Here is a 21,392-nt window from a genome sequence, read left to right as displayed (position 1 = left end):
CACATGTTGGTACGCAAATTGACATTTTAATTCATTTATCCCAATCTAAGGACATTTTCAAGTCTTGTATCCCATAGATGTAAACCCAAGGTATTGTAAATTTATTTAATATATATTTGAAACCCTCGTATATAGGCGTCCCATTTTTTTCCCAGAGCTGTGTATGAAAAAATCTAGCGTTGATTTCTTTTTTTGATAACTTTTAATCAATAACGTCTTATGCTTTTGCCATTGGATTATTATACAAAATGGGATGAATGTTTATAGGAAACAACTAGAAATCAATGTTTGGATATGATATAATATAATTTTGAGGGCATTGAAAAGTTGGCCATTTTTTTATTCTTCAACAATTCTGTTTGTTATGATGAACCTTAAAACATATCAACATTCCGGCAGCTCTTACATATTGCGTAATATATTCAGGCTGAAACAAGTATCAAGGAAAACAATACTTTATAATTTTGTGAAAGAGGTCTCTTCCGATATAAATTAATAACTAGAAGATTTTCTAAGGTTCGGATGGTTTTATTACCAGAGAATAAAAACTCTGAAATAACAAAATTATAAACATTAATGATAGTTCATGTAACATATAGAATATATTATACATATATCATATCACAGACAATTTTAATACAGTTCAAACAATTTCTAATATAATAGTGTTACTATAAACAGTAGATACACATTTACTATGGAATGTTCATTCATTCAATCGTGTAGTGAAATGTACATCACATGTCACATGTACTTTAACAAACCGGTTTCTGTGACCGACATTTAAATATAACGGTAACCAGTTTCATTGCGTTTACAACCAAATAGAATTAAATGTATCTTAAAATTACTTGTCGAAAGTACATGAAAGATTACAATTAAACTTAATAAATATTGCAACATTCAAAAAGTATATACTATGTCTGAATACCGACGTATAAATTCTGCCATGGATTTGCTAAAAACGCGCAAATCGCCAATGGAAATAATCCATGACTAACTATCATTTCTATAGTATAAAATAATACAAAAACTACACATTATGCGCTTACCATTTGTGGAGTGAGTTCTCCAGTAAATAAGGAAATTGGCACAAAGTAAATAATCTATATCAGAGTCCTGAAAACCAAAATACAATAATAAGAACGGACTCTTCGTAATTATATAAAATATTAATCACATGACAATGGTATTCAATTCGTCCATATAAAAATAGCATTACATAATATGTATCTCGAATATTCTTTTCACAATATACTGTAACTTATCATACATGCCGCCATTTTCTACATGCAGTATTCGTAAAATACTGTTATTACGATATCTCTAAACATTACATAATTACGCTATGATCAGCGTCAAATATTACATTACTTTATAAAAATATGACCTAGCTTCTTTACCAAAAATACGCTCATTCAAATCTTTCATTCCGATGTTATAAACATGCAATCTGAAGAGTATTTACTCGAAAATAGGAAAGTTAACCAAATCTATTAATTCGTGTCAAAATGTTAATAAAGAAGGAAGTGCAACTTACTAGTCATGTCTGGAAAACTGTAAAGCTGAATATAGCAAATATAATCTGTCAATACGGGTTTCTGATATAATATAATCTAAGTCAATAATTGACGTCCTTCACTGACCAGTGTCCAGGTAAATTCTCCCCAAGGTACACAAAGGAAAACTCAACTTAACCGCCAATAACTAAGAACCAATCAAAACAAGAGTTCAATTTCAACCCCCATGAATATGTATGAGTAACATTACTCAATACGTAAATTATATACTAAATCAATCATAAAGGATAAATATCCTTTAGTAAAAATACTTTGCAAGAGTGAAATAATTAAACTAAAGACTCAATTAGAATTTGATAATTTATTTTTTAATATAAATCAATGATTTCAAAAGTGCAAATTACATAGTTTATGAAGCATGAAAAATCACTCTGCTACATCCACCCCTCTGTTGAAAAAATGACTTCCAAATCATAAGAACTGTCTTCCCCTCTCCAGAAGGCATGGCGTCCTCGACATGATGGAACAATAAAGGTCAGTCTCCATAATCTTCATAATGGTTCTAGAAAGCTCTGTCTTTTGTCCTTTAAATCTACCATTCTCTTCTTGATGTAGTAACCAGTTAACTCTCCTCAACCAGTCCGGCTGTGTTGTGGCCTGTTTTGACGTGGTGACGTAGTCCGTGAGATAAGCTGGTGGTCTGCGTTCTCTCTGGGGTCGAGTAACTGGTGAATCTGGTGAATGTCGTGGTGGTGTTGGCAATATACGACGTTGTCGTTGTCTCTGTGGTGGTGGTGTTGGTTGTTCTGTCTGAGCTTCTGTGGGTGCATCTGCCGGTCCAAGTGATGTGTCAGTCAGCGCACTGCCATCTACCATATCTGAAGTGTCATCTTCATCCTCATGGCCCGTCGCTGTACCATTACCATCGTCAACTACAGGGGTTGGTTCTCCAGCATTCGCCTCGGCTAATAAAGAGCGTCCCCTCCAAAACCAGAGCCCTGTCCTCTCTCAACACTAACATAGCCGTCACCAGTAGCATTGAGAGTACCTGTTGTCTGGTCCACTTCCACACTTGTAGCATCATTGTCACTGTTGCTCTGTGGGCTCATCTGAGACACAATTACATAGTAATCCTGCTCCGACTCTTCATCTGATTACGTTTCATCAATCTGCTCGATGCCTTCAGGCTGTGTCGGTTGTTTCCTGGTAGGCTGTCTCACTTTCTGCCTGGCTACAGGTGCAGGATCCTTTCTCTTTTCTTTATCACTCGGCAGGAATCCAATCGGGAGTAGAAGGTTTCGGTGTAGTGTTCTCTTCTTTCCCTCTCCATTTTCTCTCTGAACCACGTACACTGGGATGTTGTTGTTTGGCTGTGAAACAACAAGGTACGGGTGTTCTTCCCACTTGTCAGCAATCTTGTGTTTACTGTCGAAGGCTACTCTTCTGACAAGTACTCTGTCGCCGGGTTGCAGAATGGCTCCTCTAACTTTCTTGTCATAACCTGACTTCTGTCTTTCTTGTGCTGTTCTTGCTGATCTTGTTGCCAACTCGTAAGCCTTCTTGAGTCGCTATTTTATGGCATCAACATACTTCGTTGCTGGTTCTTTCTTGCAGTTTATGTCTAAACCAAAGGCAATGTCCACTGGTAATCTTGGTGGTCTTCCAAACATCAAGTAGTATGGTGAAAAGCCAGTTGTTGTTTGTCGAGTACAATTGTATGCATGGACGAGTCCAGCTATGTGCGACTTCCAATCCTTCTTTTGTGTTCCTTCAAAAGTACCAAGCATACTGAGCAGTGTTTGATTGAAGCGTTCTGTCATGCCATTCCCCATAGGATGATGTGGCGTGGTTCTCGACTTCACCATTCCAGTGATGTGAAATAACTCCTCGATGATGTTGGTCTCAAAGTTAGCGCCTGGGTCAGAGTGGATTCTCTTCGGCAACCCATAGTGAACAACAAAATGGAGGCTTCTGCTGTTGTTTTTGCAGTCTAGTTTCTAGTTGGAACAGCTAAGGCATATCTTGTAAGATGGTCGGTGATAACTAGTACATTTTCATAGCCGCCTTTTGATTTCTCTAATGACAAGTAGTCCATGCAAACAAGTTCCAACGGTTGAGAAGACTCTATGTTGATGAGTGGTGCTTTCTTGTTGGCTGGTGTTTTACGTCGTATACATCTGTTGCAATGGCTTATCCAATTTTCGACATCTCTGGTCATACCATACCATACAAAACGATCTCTGACTAGTGAAAGTGTCTTGTCACGGCCCTGGTGTCCCATATCATCGTGAAGTGCTGTAAGGACTGTGGTAATACAGTCTTCTGGTGAGACTTGCTGTTTCACTGGCTCTTGGTCAATGTTGATTTCTTTGTAAAGTATGCCATCTGCAATAATTAGCTTGTCAAAGTTGTTGATAAACCAGATGTTCCATGGCGTTCTTTCTATCTGATGTTTGACTGGCTTTCTATACTCTTGGATCCAGTATAACCATTCTTTCATCATCTGATCGTTCTTCTGTGCTGTTTTGATGTTGACCATAGACTTTGGTGGCAAGGATGGATCATCAGCTGTTATCGTTGACATTGACAAACATTGCAGGTATGGCTGCACGTGCTGCAAGTTACAGATGACCTTCACGGATTCAGTACACATGCTGGAAGTGTTGGTCTTTCCGAGCAGTCCTGGTAACCTTGACAAACCATCAGCATCAGCGTTGGCTTTACCTGGTCTGTAGACGATGTTGAAATCATATGCTGATAAGGCTGCAATCCATCTATGTCCAGTAGCATCTAACTTGGCCGTTGTAAGGACGTATGTCAACGGGTTGTTGTCTGTTAGCACAGTGAACTTATTCATGTAGAGGTGGTCTTTAAACTTCTCAGTGACAGCCCATTTCAATGCAAGGAACTCAAGCTTGTGTACTGGGTAGTTCCGTTCTGCTTTACTAAGTCCACGACTGGCATAAGCTATGACTCTTTTCTTGTTGTCTTGTTCTTGGTAGAGTACAGCACCAAGTCCTAGCATGGAAGCGTCTGTATGCAGCTCAAAAGGTTGGTTATAGCGTGGAAAACCAAGTACTGGTGGCTTCCGTAGGTGTGACTTCAAGTTGTTAAAGGCTTTGTTTTGTTGTTCACCCCATATCCAGTTTAATGGTTGCTTATAGTTGGTCTTGCATCTCTTAGACTTGTGTGGCGCTGGCATTAAATCTTTTAACGGCCTGGCGATCTTGCTGAAATCTTTCACAAACTTTCTATAGTAGCCAACAAAGCCGAGAAACTGTCTAACCTCTTCTGGTGATGTTGGTTTTGGCAAATTCTTTACTTTAACTAACTTGGCTGGATCAGGCTCAATACCATGCTTGGAGACAATGTGGCCAATATACTTCACTTTCTCTTGGAAGAAGGCGCATTTCTTAGGTGATAACTTCAATCCACTTTCACGTAATCTTTGTAGGACTCTCTCAAGACGTTCTAAGTGTTCCTCATAGCTGTCAGAAAATATGATGAGGCCGTCTAGGTATATGAAACAGATGTTGAGATGCAGGTCGTCTAGGATATCTTCCATCAGGCTCTGGTATGTTGCTGGGCTGTTGACAAGTCCAAATGGAATGCGATTTAACTCATAGAATCCTAACGGACCTACTGTGAAGGCTGTTCTCTGTTAGTGCGATTCTTCAAGTTCCACTTGATGATATCCAGGCTTCATATCAAGTACAGTATAAAAGCTGTTTCCACCAAGTGTGTCTAAGATCTCGTCGCTTCTTGGAAGTGCGTAGGAGTCCCGAAAAGTCTGGTTGTTTAATTGTCTATAGTCTATGCACATTCTTAGCTTCCCATCTTTCATTCTACACAGGACTACATTTGATGACCATGGAGAATGTGATCGACGGATGATACCAGCTGCCAGAAGTTGTTGAAGGTGGGTGCGAACTTCTTCAAACATTGCAGGTGGGATGTCGCTGTTTAAATGGCCTTTCATCCTTCAAGTCTATTCTGTGGTGAACTCTATCAGTGTGACCAATATCTGTGTCTGAAGTACTGAAGACATCTCTAAACTGACGAAGTAGTTGCTTTCCCTGTTCAAGTTGTTCATCATCTAGTAGATCTATTGGTAGACTCACATCATACAGTACATCATGGTTGTTGGTATCAGGTGTTTCAATGTCAGTAACTGCAACTGGCTGTACTTCACACAAGATGGCGTTTGGTGAAATGTTGATAGTTCTAGTAGTAATGTTGCTGATGTGTACTGGTACTAGTCGATTATCTTTGTAGCTGTAGGAGACTAATGATGGAGCAATGTCTTAATCGGTTGGTATGGCAGCTCTTTTTGTGGGTTGTAGCAAACAACAGACAGGATGGTATGGTATATCATGGTCCATGTAACCTTGAAGTACTATATCTTTGTTTGGTTGAATGTGTACTGTCTTGCCTTCTGCACATTTGATGATTGCTAGTCTGTTACTTCTCTTCTGTAATTCTTTCTCTCGTAATGATAAACAGCGGAAAGTGATGTACCATGGTGTAAATAAGTCTGCATCTTGGAAAAATGTGGTTCCAAAACGGGTTTTAACATCATTCATAGCTGTGTTGAGAACATTCGTTCCAAGGAGTAGTGGTACAGTGTTGTTGTACGTGCTGTCTGGTACTACTAGGAGTAAGGATGGCTGTTGTCTATCTGGTGATGTACCTGGCAACTCTAAGTCTGCTGTAATGTATCCAAGATACGGCATACTCTGACCATCAGCACACTCAATGTTGAGGATTCTGTTCAATGTCTCTTTGGGTTGTTCTACAAGATACTCTCTGTAGAAGGCTTCACTCACTGTGCTGACTGTTGAACCAATATCCAGTAAGGCTGTTACTTTCATACCATTGATTTTGACAGTTACTTCGTTGGTGCTGCCTATGAGACCTGTTGTATCTTTACGTGGTTGTTGTTGGTAAGCAAAGGCTCTGTCTTCCATGTTGATCTGCTGGTAGCTGTATGCTTGTCTGGAATGGTCTAGTCTGACACAGTATGCAAAGGCAAAATGACCGGCTTGACCACATCGGTAACAGATGATAGGTTGAAAGGTTGAAATCGGAGCAGGTGGATATGCAGGTTATACTGGTTGGTAGTAGTCGTTGTCCCAGTAGGTTCTCTGTCTGTGGTTCCTGTATGTTGACGTCGTCTACGTGATGAACCATACTGTTGCTGGGTATCAGGTTGGTACTCAGTGGGCTCCATAGTAGAAATAAAACACGATAAAAATTCCGATATCATACAAAGTACACACTGTAGAAATAAAACACGATTAAAATTCCGGTCACTAATATTATTCAAGTCAAATAAAATATTTCCAAAAAAAATAATTTCAAATTATCTCCCCTTCTGTATCAATTGTAAATACAACTGCTTACAGTATACAGAGTCAAGTAATAACAATCAATCACTAAATGCAAATACCTAAACTGCAGTCAAGAAGAATGACTAACAAATGACTAATGCAACAAGTCAAGACTGGCTTCAACCACAGTAAATATCAAGTACACAATCAAAGAACTAAGGGCAATAACTACAACTAAGTCAAGTATACCTCAGACACAAAGTCCTAATCAGAAATACAAAGAATCAACTACACCTCCGGTATGCAAGGTCAAGTCAAGTAAAGTATGATCTGATGTGCTAAATCTAAGTGTTAATGCAAGAATTGTTAAACTGTGTGTATAACCTCACAACTATACTTAACTCTACACTCTCTATAATCAAGCTAGGTTTATCAAAACATGTTTCAAAAAATATATGTTCAACTACATGTATTTATAATGCCTATGTATTTATTAACTGATAGGTCTAATACCACCACACTATAATTAATATTCAAAATCAATCTTATAATCAACCTATTTATAAGAAATCAATACTCAATAATCAATACACCACAATATATATATAATCAAATACAGTTCTATTAACTAACTCTAGTTAATACTTAATGTCAGATAAATATTGTGTAAACAAACTATCAAACAATAAAATACAACTGTAACCTCAAATATACCACTGGCAGAAAAAATACCAGTTTCCAAAAATCTTTTTACGATTTGCTAAGTCTATTTCAGTTATACTCAGTACAAATATGTATAATCAAGTCTAAAATTCCCAACAATATATAATAACTCTACGATCTAGATGAATACAATTTCAGAACATTATGAGTTGATGTGTCACATCATAATGTATAAGTTATATATACTAAAACTGTATACGATAGTGTTGCTTTCTGTGTATATTTTAATCTGTATAAGTCACAAAAGGTTTTACTAGCAGTACAAACTAACTCTCACTATAACCTAACTGTCACTGTGTAAATGCAAGTGTGTATGAAAATAAAAAAAAAATAATGAAATGACAAAATCAAAACGTCAAGTGCTATGACCAAGTACTGATGCACCAAATTGTTTTTTTTTAAAGTCAATGTATACTAAGTGTAAGTATTGATGCACCACTACCAGTTCACACTAAACGTGGTGTTTCAATCAATCATAGACTAAGTCAGTGACAGTATAACACTATACCCTAGATGTAAATGAAAAAAAATCAAAGTGTCTTTTTCAATCAGGTTTGTGTAAAAATGTGTGAAAAAAACTAAGTGTTGACAGCAAACTATGCTGTATACAAGCTACAATATATATAAAGTAAAATTGCCTACCTTATTAATAAGAATATTTTCCAACACAAATAATCAATACACAAACACAATGTACAATAATCAAAAGCAAATGTCAAGTTTCCAAATAGTGAAAAATAAAAAGTCTAAGTTACAATAAAGTAACTTTCGGTACAAAAATCTTCTAAGTCGGTTATACGGTATACATGTATGTAAACAAATACAGGTGGACATCCACATGGCTAACGGAGGTAAACATCAACACGTGCATGTGATCTGGAAAATATGTATGATATCACTATTGGTACGGGTAGAAAAACAATAATTATGGAACATCGGACATTTGACGGATCTCTCTGTACCACATCATTCCATAATACTTCGTGGGCGCCAAATGTGAAAGAGGTCTCTTCCGATGTAAATTAATAGCTAGAAGACTTTCTAAGGTTCGGATGGTTTTATTACCAGAGAATAAAAAGTCTGAAATAACAAAATTATAAACATTAATGATAGTTTATGTAACATATAGAATATATTATATACATATTATATCACAGACAATTTTAATACAATTCAAACAATTTCTAATATAATAGTGTTACTATAAACAGTAGATACACATTTACTATGGAATGTTCATTCATTCAATCGTGTAGTGAAATGTACATCACATGTCACATGTACTTTAACAAACCGTTTCTTTGACCGACATTTAAATATAACGGTAACCAGTTTCATTGCGTTTACAACCAAATAGAATTAAATGTATCTTAAAATTACTTGTCGAAAGTACATGAAAGATTACAATTAAACTTAATAAATATTACAACATTCAAAAAGTATTTACTATGTCTGAATACCGACACATAAATTCTGCCATTGATTTGCTAAAAACGCGCAAATCGCCAATGGAAATAATCCATGACTAACTATCATTTCTATAGTATAAAATAATACAAAAACTACACATAATGCGCTTACCACTTGTGGAGTGAGTTCTCCAGTAAATAAGGAACTTGGCACAAAGTAAATAATCTACATCAGAGTCCTGAAAACCAAAATACAATAATAAGAACGGACTCTTCGTAATTATATAAAATATTAATCACATGACAATGGTATTCAATTCGTCCATATAAAAATAGCATTACACAATATGTATCTCGAATATTCTTTTCACAATATACTGTAACTTATCATACATGCCGCCATTTTCTACATGCAGTATTCGTAAAATACTGTTATTACGATATCTCTAAACATACATAATTACGCTATGATCAGCGTCAAATATTACATTACTTTATAAAAATATGACCTAGCTTCTTTACCAAAAATACGCTCATTCAAATCTTTCATTCCGATGTTATAAACATGCAATCTGAAGAGTATTTACTCGAAAATAAGAAAGTTAACCAAATCTATTAATTCGTGTCAAAATGTTAATAAAGAAGGAAGTGCAACTTACTAGTCATGTCTGGAAAACTGTAAAGCTGAATATAGTAAATATAATCTGTCAATATGGCTTTCTGATATAATATAATCTGAGTCAATAATGGACGTCTTTCACTGACCAGTGTCCAGTTAAATTCTCCCCAAGGTACACAAAGGAAAACTCAACTTAACCGCCAATAACTAAGAACGAATCAATTTCAATCCCCATGAATATCTCTGAGTAATATTACTCAATACGTAAATTATATACTAAATAAATCATGAAGGATAAATATCCTTTAGTAAAAAATACTTTGTAAGAGTAATATAAGTAAACTAAAGACTCAATAAGAATTTGATAAGTAGATTTTTAATATAAATCAATGATTTCAAAAGTGCTATGAAGCATGAAAAATCACTCTGCTACAATTTTATGCGTCCGAAGCAGTATTTTCCCTTCTCCTCGTTATTTACATCATCAAATGCAATTTCTTACCAAACGTTCACTTGCCATGTGCACATTCACAAATTGGTGATGAACAATACTATCGCTAAGGGTCACTTATGCAAGGTCACTCAAAATTTGAAACTCTACATAGAAATCCTGAACATTCATCAGTTTTTTTTTCCTTTGGAGTTCTAACCAAAGAAGAAGAGCTGGGTCTTCCTTTACTTTACTGGATACCCAAATAGCATAAATGTCCTTACAAATGTTTTTTTGCTTTGTCTTCTATACCCCATAAACATCTTTCTAAACATGATATTAAACTATTCTATCAGCAATAAGAACAAGGCTTAAGCGTTATTGGGAAACTACCTATTCTAGGAATGCTATGAATCAGATATGAAAACTAAAATATTAAAAAAAAATATTCCATACAATCTTTTAAACCCTCTCCTCATGCAACAGTATAAAAATGACTTCTTTTAACTTTTCACGAGTATTTCTTATTCTCAACTTATACAGATTGAAAGATGATATAGGAAGGTACAATCCATACATCATAAAAAAATTCACTCTGATTCGAACAAAACGGTTATTCCATCTGCCACCATTATATAAGACATTTTTGTTACTTTTGGCCCTATATTTCAACAGATAATTGGCCTTCCTATTAGAACCAATTTTGCTCATCTGCCTTTTAATTTGTTCTTTCATTGTTAGTGAAGAAGAGACTGCAAACAGAAGCTTCTCAAGAAAAATATAGTTGCTGGCGAATTTCCTTTTACTTCCCGCAAATTAGATGATGCCCTTTCATTAATACATAAAAGTTCAAACGAGTTTAGAATAAACACACAGTTAAGTTAACCTCATATCTTGATATAGAAATTGACATTGTAGGTTGGTTGAGAACTGAGCTTTACGACAAGAAAGATGATTTCAATTGTGAACTTTCAGTTTTTATATGTGTATGTAGTACTTTCCTCTCAGTAGATACAATATTCAAGGACCTGGTTTCCTATCCTACTTTCCTTGATATGGTGTTGCTCCTTACAAGAATTCATTGCACTAGCGGTTTCAACTGATAAAATCGTCATCCTCTCGTTAGTTTTAAGAGAGCCATCATGATTTGGTTGCCCACTTGTGGTAACCCCAATACTGTCTTCTTTCACACTATTGTAATATTTACTTTTACATAAGTCCAATGAGACTTGTCACCGAATGTTTACATGAATAAGCAACATGACGAGTGGAACTGCAGGTAAAAATCTTTGATAGTCATACAGTTTGATTATCTGAATGATTAAATGAAAAGAGGTATATAGGATGTTTGAGATCTTACAAAACATGTTTAACCTCTTCGAATTTTGCGCCTGTCAAAAGTCAGAAAAAACTAGCCTCCCTTGTAAGTCATGTCATGTCTTGGGTTTTTTTTTTTTTTTTTTTTTTTTTTTTCATTTGTATGTTTTAATTCAGTATGGTGTTAATTTCTCTCAACTAGTGTACAGTAATGTATAAGGGCCCGCTGAAGCCTACCTCCGGTGCGTTATTTTTATCGGTACTTTGATTTCAGTTTATGCCGTTTTATCCCCATTAATAGATTGCCGAAGATGTCTTTGGCACAATTTTTCGAAATTTTTTAGTGTTATCAGTTTAAATGTTCTTTTAACTTCGTAGTAGACTTCCAACACTTTTGATTTGAGCGTGACTAATGAGTTATGGGTAGACAAAAGTAAAATGATAAAAATACCGAACTCCGAGGAACTTTCTAAACGGAATGACCCTAACTAAAATGCAAAATCAAAAACTCAAACACACTAAAAGAATGATTATAAACTGTCATATTCCTGACTTAGTACAGGCATTTTCTGATGTAGAAAAACGGTGGATTAAACCTGATTTTATAACTAGCTAAACCTCTCATCTAGTTTACCAAATTATAATCCAAGTATTCTTAGTGAGTTTTTTTATACAAGTCTTTTAATTAACAATACTACTACCAAGGGTCACTTACGCATGGTTCCTTAAGGTATGAAATTATACAGAATATCTGTACAATGAACTACTAGTATATACAACGCCATTCATTTAATTTGAAACATCCTTGAATATTATGATGTACCCGTCTTAAAAGTCAATCACTTCGAAGTAGAAAAGCTACAACAAATGTTCTTTTCAAAAATTCAAATTGATTTAAAAATGGAAACATATAAGATGTATATTAACATCTTAGTCATAGATTTATAATTATCTTTTTCAATGTCTTGATAAATAAATAAAGGAATCGATTAATTTCTCAATAGAACAAAGAAATGTGAAAAAAATATGTTAAATGTATATTATAAAGAATACACATTTGTTAAAGGGGTAAAAAGGTTAATGAACATTAATGTACCCCAGACTATGTACATAAAGGCTGAATCGTTAAAGTGGCGAGCTAAATCGATTATTGTTTATGCAACATTAATTAATAACGCCTCAGTTATTATCTGCTAGTAAACGTGTTCAAATACTTAAACAAAACTAATTATGGCATCATTGATATTTCACGTCAGTCTCAGTAATTGAATTTCTATTATCATCCAAGGTGATATAGGGTCATACCAAATATATTTCCCAGATTTATTGTTTGATAGTTTGTTGTTTGCTTAAGGTCTAGTAGCATATATTTCATACAGGTTATGAACGATACAATATATTTATAGAAAAAAACACGAGTAAATATAAGTAACTATTGATAACTTGCCGAGACTGAAATTACTGGTCATATTGATGTATTGGATAAAAGAGAGGCGATCAAAGCGATATGCTCAGATCAGAGATGTCTGGTTTATTTATGCTAGCTCATTATCTTATCATATTTAGAAACAATTCTTACGTGCCTATGTAAACTCAAAGAGCAGTGAAAGATACCAGAGGGACATGCAATCACATGCAATCACATATGTCGAAAATAAACAGACAATACCATGACTAAAAAAGAAAAAAGACAATAGACCAACATTAGTTCACAAAACACAACAACCAAAACATAGGGGTGTTTAAACGCTACAAATTTTTGTCAATGTTCCCTAAATGAATTTCGTCAACATGTTTGCATTTAAATATCCTGATATGTAACTTATTAACCTTTAATGTGTTCTCCTTAGACAAATTGTCTTTCTAAACGACTCTTCATAAATGACATGTTACGCGACCTAACGCAATCAATTTTGGTCAAGTTTATTATCGCCCGGGGTTTTTTTCTCTATAGAAGTTGACACCTCAATTTACAATTATCGTTCTCCTACAAATATTATCAGCTACAAAATATAAGTAAATGTACATCGATTATTTACCATTTCTTAGACATTTATTAAAGTTTCAAGGTTACATATTACATGCTATTAAGAAAAAGGACGAACATATGTATATATTTTATAGTTACCCAACCCACTTAACGTAAAAAAAAAACAGGAACGAACTCTTGAATTCTTACAATTTTCCTAAAACAAGTCATAGCTTTTTCTGTGGAAGAATTCGTTCATAACAATGCTGTTCACCCTACTGAATAGAAATGTATTATCTGGATAAGTTTTACGATCTATTTCTGTCAATTTAGTATTTGAGTTATATTCCATATTTTAAAAGGATCATAGATAAAAAAAAATCACACAATCAAAACTACAGTTCAAATATTGTTAATTACTAGTGTGACAGACGGGAACTTCTTATCTTGTCGAAGTATCTAAGATCAAGCCACTTTTTGGTTGGATTCAAGAAGCTCAATCTTTAATTTTCTAAGTGGTATTTTGAAACTGGTTTGTCTTACGTCGTCTCTTGGTTTTTGTCATCGGGTTTTTTTAATAAGAAAAGGATTATGTCGCAGCTTATTAATTTGTGTTTAATTTCATTAACAGGTTACGAGTACACAGAGGGTGTAGTAGTTGAGATTAGTAACGATGCAAATTCGTTTGCTCTACTTAATTTCCTATATGATAAAGGAGAAAATGTCACGGTTGTTGCTGAAATAATTGACCAGCCGACAAACCTTCTTATCAACGGAACCGTTGAGCCTTCCAAGAAGACTGGTTTTGTGAACATAACAAACGAAGATCTGACTTCAATTGAGTTTGGGACATACCACCTGATGATTAGAGTAGAAACGGAACAAGGCGACTTAGAAGTTACAGATTTGGTTTTATTCTATGAAGAAATGATCACTGGTTTTCAGGTAAAAAATATATACTTATTCAAATATACATATAGACGACATATCTTAATTTTCAAAATTAATGTCATCATTTGATACTGCAAATACCGAGTTTCTAATTATTGCGCATCAACATCAATAAACATTGTTTAACATTTTGCACACACAAGCAATAAAGTGTATTATGATTTTGAGTTACGTTGTTCAGCTGTAAATGTAAAGCACTTAGCATTGTTGACACTTCAGTGAAATAAGTGTTGTGAAATTAGCTATCAATTGACTATGTACCTTAAATAAAGGTAATATTGATGTATGTATTCTTCAGTATTTTTAACAGTTCACTCTTGTCCATAGATACCTGATACGATGTTGGCCTTAACAAATTCTGCAAATGTGTTACCGGCAAACATAATAACTGGAAGCAATCTGGACGTGGAATGGTTTGTACGCGATAATATTTCTGAACGTGATATAACTGCTGGGAATCCGATGGAAGTGAAGTCATACCATACTTATGAAGTACCCGATGATTATAATGTCACCGTTGTAGCAAGGAATTCTTTGGACGAGACGTACCTAACAAATATAAAAATAACGGTTATTCGTCCTGTGGAAGGTTTCTTTGTAACTATTTCTAAAGCTAGCCAAGTTGACAATGTTACCACTCATAATATCAGTCAAATAAGTAACTTCACTAGAGAACAATATGTAAATGAAAATGTCACCAATAACATGATTAATCAAGATAAAACAAACAGATCTCAAGAATTGCAAACTGAAATTCTCATATCACCCGAGGATGAAATTCAAATTGATGTTTACTTAGACTCAGAAAGTAGACTTCCTCTAGGAAATCTTACACTTGATATTTATTATGACGATAGTTCAAACGAATCTGTTTATATCGGAGAAAATTTTACAGAGTTTCTTACAAACGGATACCGATTAACTCATGTATATATGGAACAGGGAGATTTTATTATAACTGTAAACATGAACTCGGAAATAAGCTCTCAAATTATGATTTTAAATGTACATGTTTGGGAAGATATCAGTAATGTATCTATGTCGTCTGTCAACATAGCAAGAGTTTACGAAAATATCATTTTCTCGTTCGATAACATCCCACAAAAAGGTTTTAATTATGAAATAAAATATGGTGATAATGTAACAAAAGACGGATCATCAACTGCATTTTATTCACACTTTAACGTTGCACCTTGGGAATACAGTTATAATCAAGATGGAGTATTTATAGTTGAAATGAGAACATGGAATCCTTTTTATGACAGTTTCACAAATTATGAAGTTCGTATACAGTTTCCAATCCCCGACTTAACATTACATCCGAAAATTCGTGATCCGCCATTGGTTCTTCCAATACCTGATGGATGGCGTCTATACACCATTAAGATGGCCAACAATGATCCAACACCAACTAATGTCACCTGCTACTATAGTTTTGAACCGGATCGTCCTCTTCAAAACACATCAGTTATTATTACAAAAGACAAATCTGAGACAAAATGGAACAAGTTCACAACTGATGGATTAAAGAATACTACCGTATTTTGCAAAAATGATGTCAGCAACTACACTTTACAGACGCAAGTGTATATGCAAGCGGTAGAGCTGTCAGATTTTTTAATTTCATACCAGACAGTTATAGGAATGAATAAAACAAGTCGTACAAATGGGCTAGACGAAAACACAATTATTGTAGAAGATGTTCCCGTAACAGTTGAATTTCGTGTATCTATCTTAAATTGTTCAAGATTTCCTTTCAATACATATTTAAAATATGATTTCGGCGATGGAAGTTCTCCGACCGATTTTGCTACTTTGATAACGTTTAAACACACTTACACGATTAGAGGTGAATATAATATTACTGTGACAATAAAAAATAATACTGATCTAATCACAAAAACACTACCAATAAGAATAGGATTAGTAGATTTTTCAGTTAGTTCTTTCTTAGGATCTGTTGATTCTACTGAATTTATCTTTAATATGTCCGGCATTGGAAATGGCAGTTACCGATTGGACGTTGGATCAGGGAGTATATATGATGTCCATCAAGATCCAGGACAAATAAAACACGTATTCACCTCAAGTGGCTATTTCGTAGCAGAGTTGGTATCTTACAACGAAACCTTTAAAGAAATTATGTATCTACAACAGGTTATAGTAGCAGATTACAATATGACTGGACTTAGCTTTATTATTCCAGATAAAGTGGACCTTCCACCAGGAAATTTGACAGTTAGTGTCATAAGCAACCCAAGTTATCCAATGGTGACGTGTATATATGACATGCGCGATTTAATAAATAGAAATATCTACAACATGACGGCCAATATTACTAGAGAGGAACCGTTACATTTCGATTTCACTTACCTGACTCTTGGTAATCATACTGTTACAGTAACATGTAACAATAACTACGATACCCAGATACGTAAACACATAATCAATGTTTGGAATGAATGTTTTACAGTCAATGGTATATTTGATCGTCAGTACTCAAATACATCTAATCCGATGAGGGTATTTACGTCAACAGATTTTGATCTTGCTAGTAGAATGGCTGTGTATTGTTCCGACCAAAGTGTAATATTCCAATGGAAATTATTTACAGTTGTAAGTGGTATAGAACATGTACCTGTTTATGAACATTTTCCCTACACACCTGTGGGCAATCCACGTGGGAGCATTCGTTTTGCAAGAGGTACAGTTCCTGCAAACTTGTATAGAGTCACACTTAACGTGACCTTGCAAAACACATGGGTTTATGAGCCAACGTATTTAATGTTTATAAAGTCACCTCCATTTGCATATATAGGAGGTGGATTTGAAAGAAATGTCCAAGTTCATTTGAAGAATATTACATTGAATGCTCTTAATGTTTCGTATGATCCTGAGCTAGGAAGTGGTGGAAATCAAAAATTGGAATTTGATTGGACCTGTAAAAGGTACTAAATCGTTAAAAAGCTATTTTTTAAATGCTGTAATCTTCTCTGTTATATATTATTATATTATTTTCTTGAATACTGAACCAATTTATAAAAAAAGTCATATTTAAAAGCTGTATTCGGATAAATATATACAAAATCTAATACTTTTATAATAATGCGGTATAAAAAGTAAAAATTAAAATAACGAACTCAAGGGTAAAGGCAAAGTCAAAGCCAAAAGTCCCAAATTCAAATACATCAAACGAAAGGAAAACAACATTCAATTATTTTGTACAGATATTTTGTTATGTAAAACATGGTGGATTAAACTTGATTTGATAGCTAGCTAGACCTCTCACTTGTTTGACAATTGTATTTAAACTATATCAAGTGTGATATTAGTTCGTTCTTGTAACACTTAATATAACAATAATTTCAGGAAAAATGTTACATCTTTAGATGCACTTGCTGTCAAATATACCAGTAATTCATCGTCATTTGAAGACTGTTCGGAACTTCTTACAGTCATATCTCGCGGTATAACGGTACTATTATTACCCGACACGAAAAACCAAGGATATGCTATAACAGTGAATGTTACTCTTGAAGATATGCATCAAGATTTCACCCAATTAATTTATGGCGTTTTTGGAGATCCACCAGAAATGAATATTAAGTAAGTACCAAACAACTAAACTAAAAAAGATTTTTTTCAACTTAAGGAAAACATATTTACAAAATATGATTCTTAAAAATTAAAATATGAGATTTGTGCTCATGCGACAAGGTTAAGAACAATACTTCATAGGAAAAGTACAGTATCCAGCAAATAAGATTTAGAAGCAAAAAGAAAGGGTTTATCTTACCATTACTGCAAATAACGAGGAATAAAGTGATGAGAAAAACCCAAGCAAACAGTTTGTTTAAGATGACAACATTTACACTCAACATCACGACAGCGGTTACAAAGCAATTTGTCGAAATCAATTCTATTTTGAACCAGTAGTCCACAGCACACTACATTTTGATTTTGATGAAATTGTGTCCTAAAACTATAACAATGTCATTTTATGAATTACAATGTTTCAACTACAATCGCACTCAAATTTTATTATAAAGGACATATTATAAAGGACATTTGATTGGATAAAAGTGATGGATTGGAACGCCTATATACACTCAACGTCTTATCAGCGATTGCAAAGAACTTTTCTAAATCAATTTAGTTTTTAATCAGGATAACACAGTCACAATAGTATAGCAGGGGCGGATGCAGGAATTTTCGAAAGGGGGGGTGCTAACCCAGGGCAAAGGGGGGTGCAGGGGGGTGCAAAACATATGTCCCGATACAAATGCATTGATCGGCAAAAATAAAGGGGGGGTGCGCACCCCCGGAACCCCCCCCCCCCCCCTGGATCCGCCACTGGTATAGTAAATACACTTTCAAATTGAAATGTAATGTTATAAAATTATGACAATGTCATTTACATTGTTTAAACATCACTGCACGTCAAACTTTGCATAACAGAAAAGCTGATTAGACATTAGTGTCAATTGGGCAGTTTCTCATGTCCTATCAAATACCTCGAAAAAGCTTCCATCTCACAGTTACATTGACACACACAGTGCACTGATTCTAAATATGTTTACGTATTAAACTTCGTTTTTATAAAAGAAAGACTGTTATAGCTATATATTACAATAAGCATCATTTAAGTCGTCAACATGCAGCTCATTTTATGAAGACATGTCAAACGGTTACTACTACTGGTATTCAATCAATTATGTTATCTCACAGAGAAGCTCAAAACAATGTAAGTTATAAAAGTTTTATGACTTGCTATCCGTATCAACATCAAATAGTAGAGAGAAAAAGTCAAGTGTAATATAAGTCGGTGCGACTTTATCCATCAGCAACAGTTATATTTCCACAAACTGTGACAAAAAAACGGGTGCGTGCGGAGACCTTCTGGCTATGAGACGATTGACATTTTCTTTATTATGAGCTAGAAATATTTTTTACCTTGGCGTCTTTTTGTTAAAATTACGTCGTTGATGATCTACTCACAGTGGCGGATCCAGAAATTTTCATAAGTGGGGCCCACTGACTGACCTAAGAGGGGAGCCGCTCCAGTCACGCTTCAGTGATTCCCTATATAAGCAACCTTTTTCCCAAAAAGGGGGGACGGGCCCCCTGCCCCCCCCCCCCCCCCTAAATCCGCCTCTGACTCACTACAACGTTTTAAAAGATCTTCATTATTCCAAATCATTTCAAATTTCATCAAGGGATCTTCTCAGAAGATGGGCTTATAGCCTGAGGAAAGATAACAGATCAATGTATTCAAGTGAATTTATGTTGTGTGGTACTTCTAACGTACAATTTGTAAATTAATCTTATCTGTGATGTGCCGCATAAGCATTCCTATAAAGTACGACAGTTCATCACTTTTATCCAACCAAATGCCCTTTATAGTATAGATTGGAGTCGCAACTGTAATTGAAACATTGTAAATCATATAGAATGAAATTCAAAACAGTGTGGCTGTGGCCATTGATTGACACATTAAATTCATCCGTTGACTGGGACAATTTACGTGAACGTTTGTCTGTAACGACCACTGTTCACGACGTACCTACGATAGACATTTAAACTGTGGGGTCACCAAATGTTTCTTAACGCCTTTAATTATAAAATAATTCGAAAAATTAATCAGGAATAACCTTTATGTTTTGATTTATATAATTGATATAAATCAAAACATCGTGTTATTTCTGATTAATTTTTCGAATTACTTTATTAAGGTGTTGAGAACCTTTGGTGACCCCATAGTATAAGTGTCTTTAAAAAGTACATAGTGAGCATTGGTCGTTACATACAAACGTTCACCTAAATTGTCCTAGTCAATGAATGAATTTAATGTGTCAATCAATGGCCACAGCCACACTGTTTTGAATTTCATTCTAATGACATTGTAATAGTTTTAGGACACAGTTACATCAACATCAAAAGGTAATGTACTTTATTGTGGAAGTTGTGGACTTCAGGTTGAAATTAGGTTGATTCGACAAGTTGTTAAATTTTTAACCGCTGTCGTTATGTGGAGTGTGACAGTTGAGGTCAACTTTCAAGAACTTCCAAGATGTCTCCATATCAAAAGTCTAGTTGTACCAAATGAAGGAAAATATCATTGAATAAACAATCGTAACTACTCGTCCATCATTGCAGGGAGTGCCACGCTCTTTGCACGTTAAGAACTCTTGCAATAACTCTTTGAGGGGTCCGTAGGTGGCCTGTTGCAATGCAAAATTTCTGTCCCTTTCCAATGTACTCTCATTTCCCAGTGGCAGTTCAAATCTCCAAGACCATCATCCCAGATGGCCTCTATTGTGACAAGACCTACCTATTGTATTTATTGTGAACTTGTTCTCATCCTGAATATGCATGAAATATTTGCCACTGGACGTTAAGCAACCAACAATCAATCAATAAAATAAAAAACAGAGAACAAATCTTGAAACAATTATTTTGGCAAGAGAAAAAGAGTTCGCTAGAGAAAAAAAAATACTGTTGAAAAGCTAACACGTTAAAGTATAAAAATAACACATAAAAAGTTGTACTCTACGCATTTTTAATATTTATATTCTAGATGTAATCTTAACTGTGATATGAAATACGCTACAATGTTAAAGTCAGATTGGGACGGACAATGTCTAGACTGCGAGGCAGTGGAAGCTATAAAATATGATTGGTTTCTAGAATATAAAGATTCCTCCAATAATTGGATAGCAGTTCAAAACTTTGATGAAATTCTTGAAACAGGTATTTGGTTATTAAGAGAAATTTTTATATTTGGTCTAATTTAATGTTTTCTATCTTCAAACTATGATTGCATACACACAAGGGGTGCTAGTGGTTCTCTAGATCTTCTGCAAAAATAAAAAAAAAGATATACAAAACAAAAACACAACATGTATACAATACAACTAAAATTCATTTATACGGCACTCGTTCTATTTGAGCAGTCAAAATGCGTTGACCGTATATTTCTATGTCATATACCGTCACTGACCTGATATCACTTTTCCTCATGAATATTTAAAAAGAAATTGCCGAAATTATAATTAATTATTCATACCGACCTATTCAATCTGTTCTTGTTTCCAATGTTATTACAGATGTCATGCTTCCTTGTC

General features: G+C 34.7%; 2 protein-coding genes across 3 annotated transcripts in view; one reads left to right on the top strand and one right to left on the bottom strand.

Moving 5' to 3' along the window:
• Window positions 1–513: 513 nt before the first annotated feature.
• On the bottom strand, window positions 514–9,773 carry LOC143045617 (uncharacterized). Of its 2 annotated transcripts, XR_012968984.1 has the most exons (3): window positions 9,642–9,773; window positions 9,155–9,221; window positions 514–8,653 (listed from the first exon to the last, which is right to left on the bottom strand). XR_012968984.1 is itself a non-coding variant. In XM_076218237.1 (2 exons), exon 2 carries the CDS (start codon window positions 6,485–6,487, stop codon window positions 5,825–5,827), a length of 663 nt encoding a protein of 220 aa, XP_076074352.1. In that variant the 5' UTR covers window positions 6,488–8,653; window positions 9,155–9,398; the 3' UTR covers window positions 514–5,824. The 2 variants fall into 2 exon arrangements, 1 of the variants encoding a protein (XP_076074352.1); XM_076218237.1 differs by lacking the exon at window positions 9,642–9,773 and having other exon boundaries at window positions 9,155–9,398.
• Window positions 9,774–14,599: 4,826 nt separating this feature from the next.
• Window positions 14,600–21,392, top strand: part of LOC143045616 (uncharacterized) — a 36,692-nt gene continuing 29,899 nt past the window's right edge. Inside the window, exons 1-3 of the mRNA XM_076218235.1 lie at window positions 14,600–17,216; window positions 17,638–17,874; window positions 20,846–21,018. Of these exons, the coding sequence (XP_076074350.1) occupies window positions 14,608–17,216; window positions 17,638–17,874; window positions 20,846–21,018 (3,019 nt within the window). The 5' untranslated portion in view covers window positions 14,600–14,607. The remainder of the gene's footprint in view (window positions 17,217–17,637; window positions 17,875–20,845; window positions 21,019–21,392) is intronic.

This window comes from Mytilus galloprovincialis, chromosome 9, assembly GCF_965363235.1.
Source record: "Mytilus galloprovincialis chromosome 9, xbMytGall1.hap1.1, whole genome shotgun sequence".
NCBI lineage: Eukaryota > Metazoa > Mollusca > Bivalvia > Mytilida > Mytilidae > Mytilus > Mytilus galloprovincialis.
This window is presented reverse-complemented; position numbering and strand designations above follow the sequence as displayed.

What these genes read in the sequence shown, in the direction of transcription:
- LOC143045617 (XM_076218237.1), bottom strand. Translation starts at nt 6,487, where the DNA reads ATGGAAGACAGAGCCTTTGCTTACCAACAACAACCACGTAAAGATACA.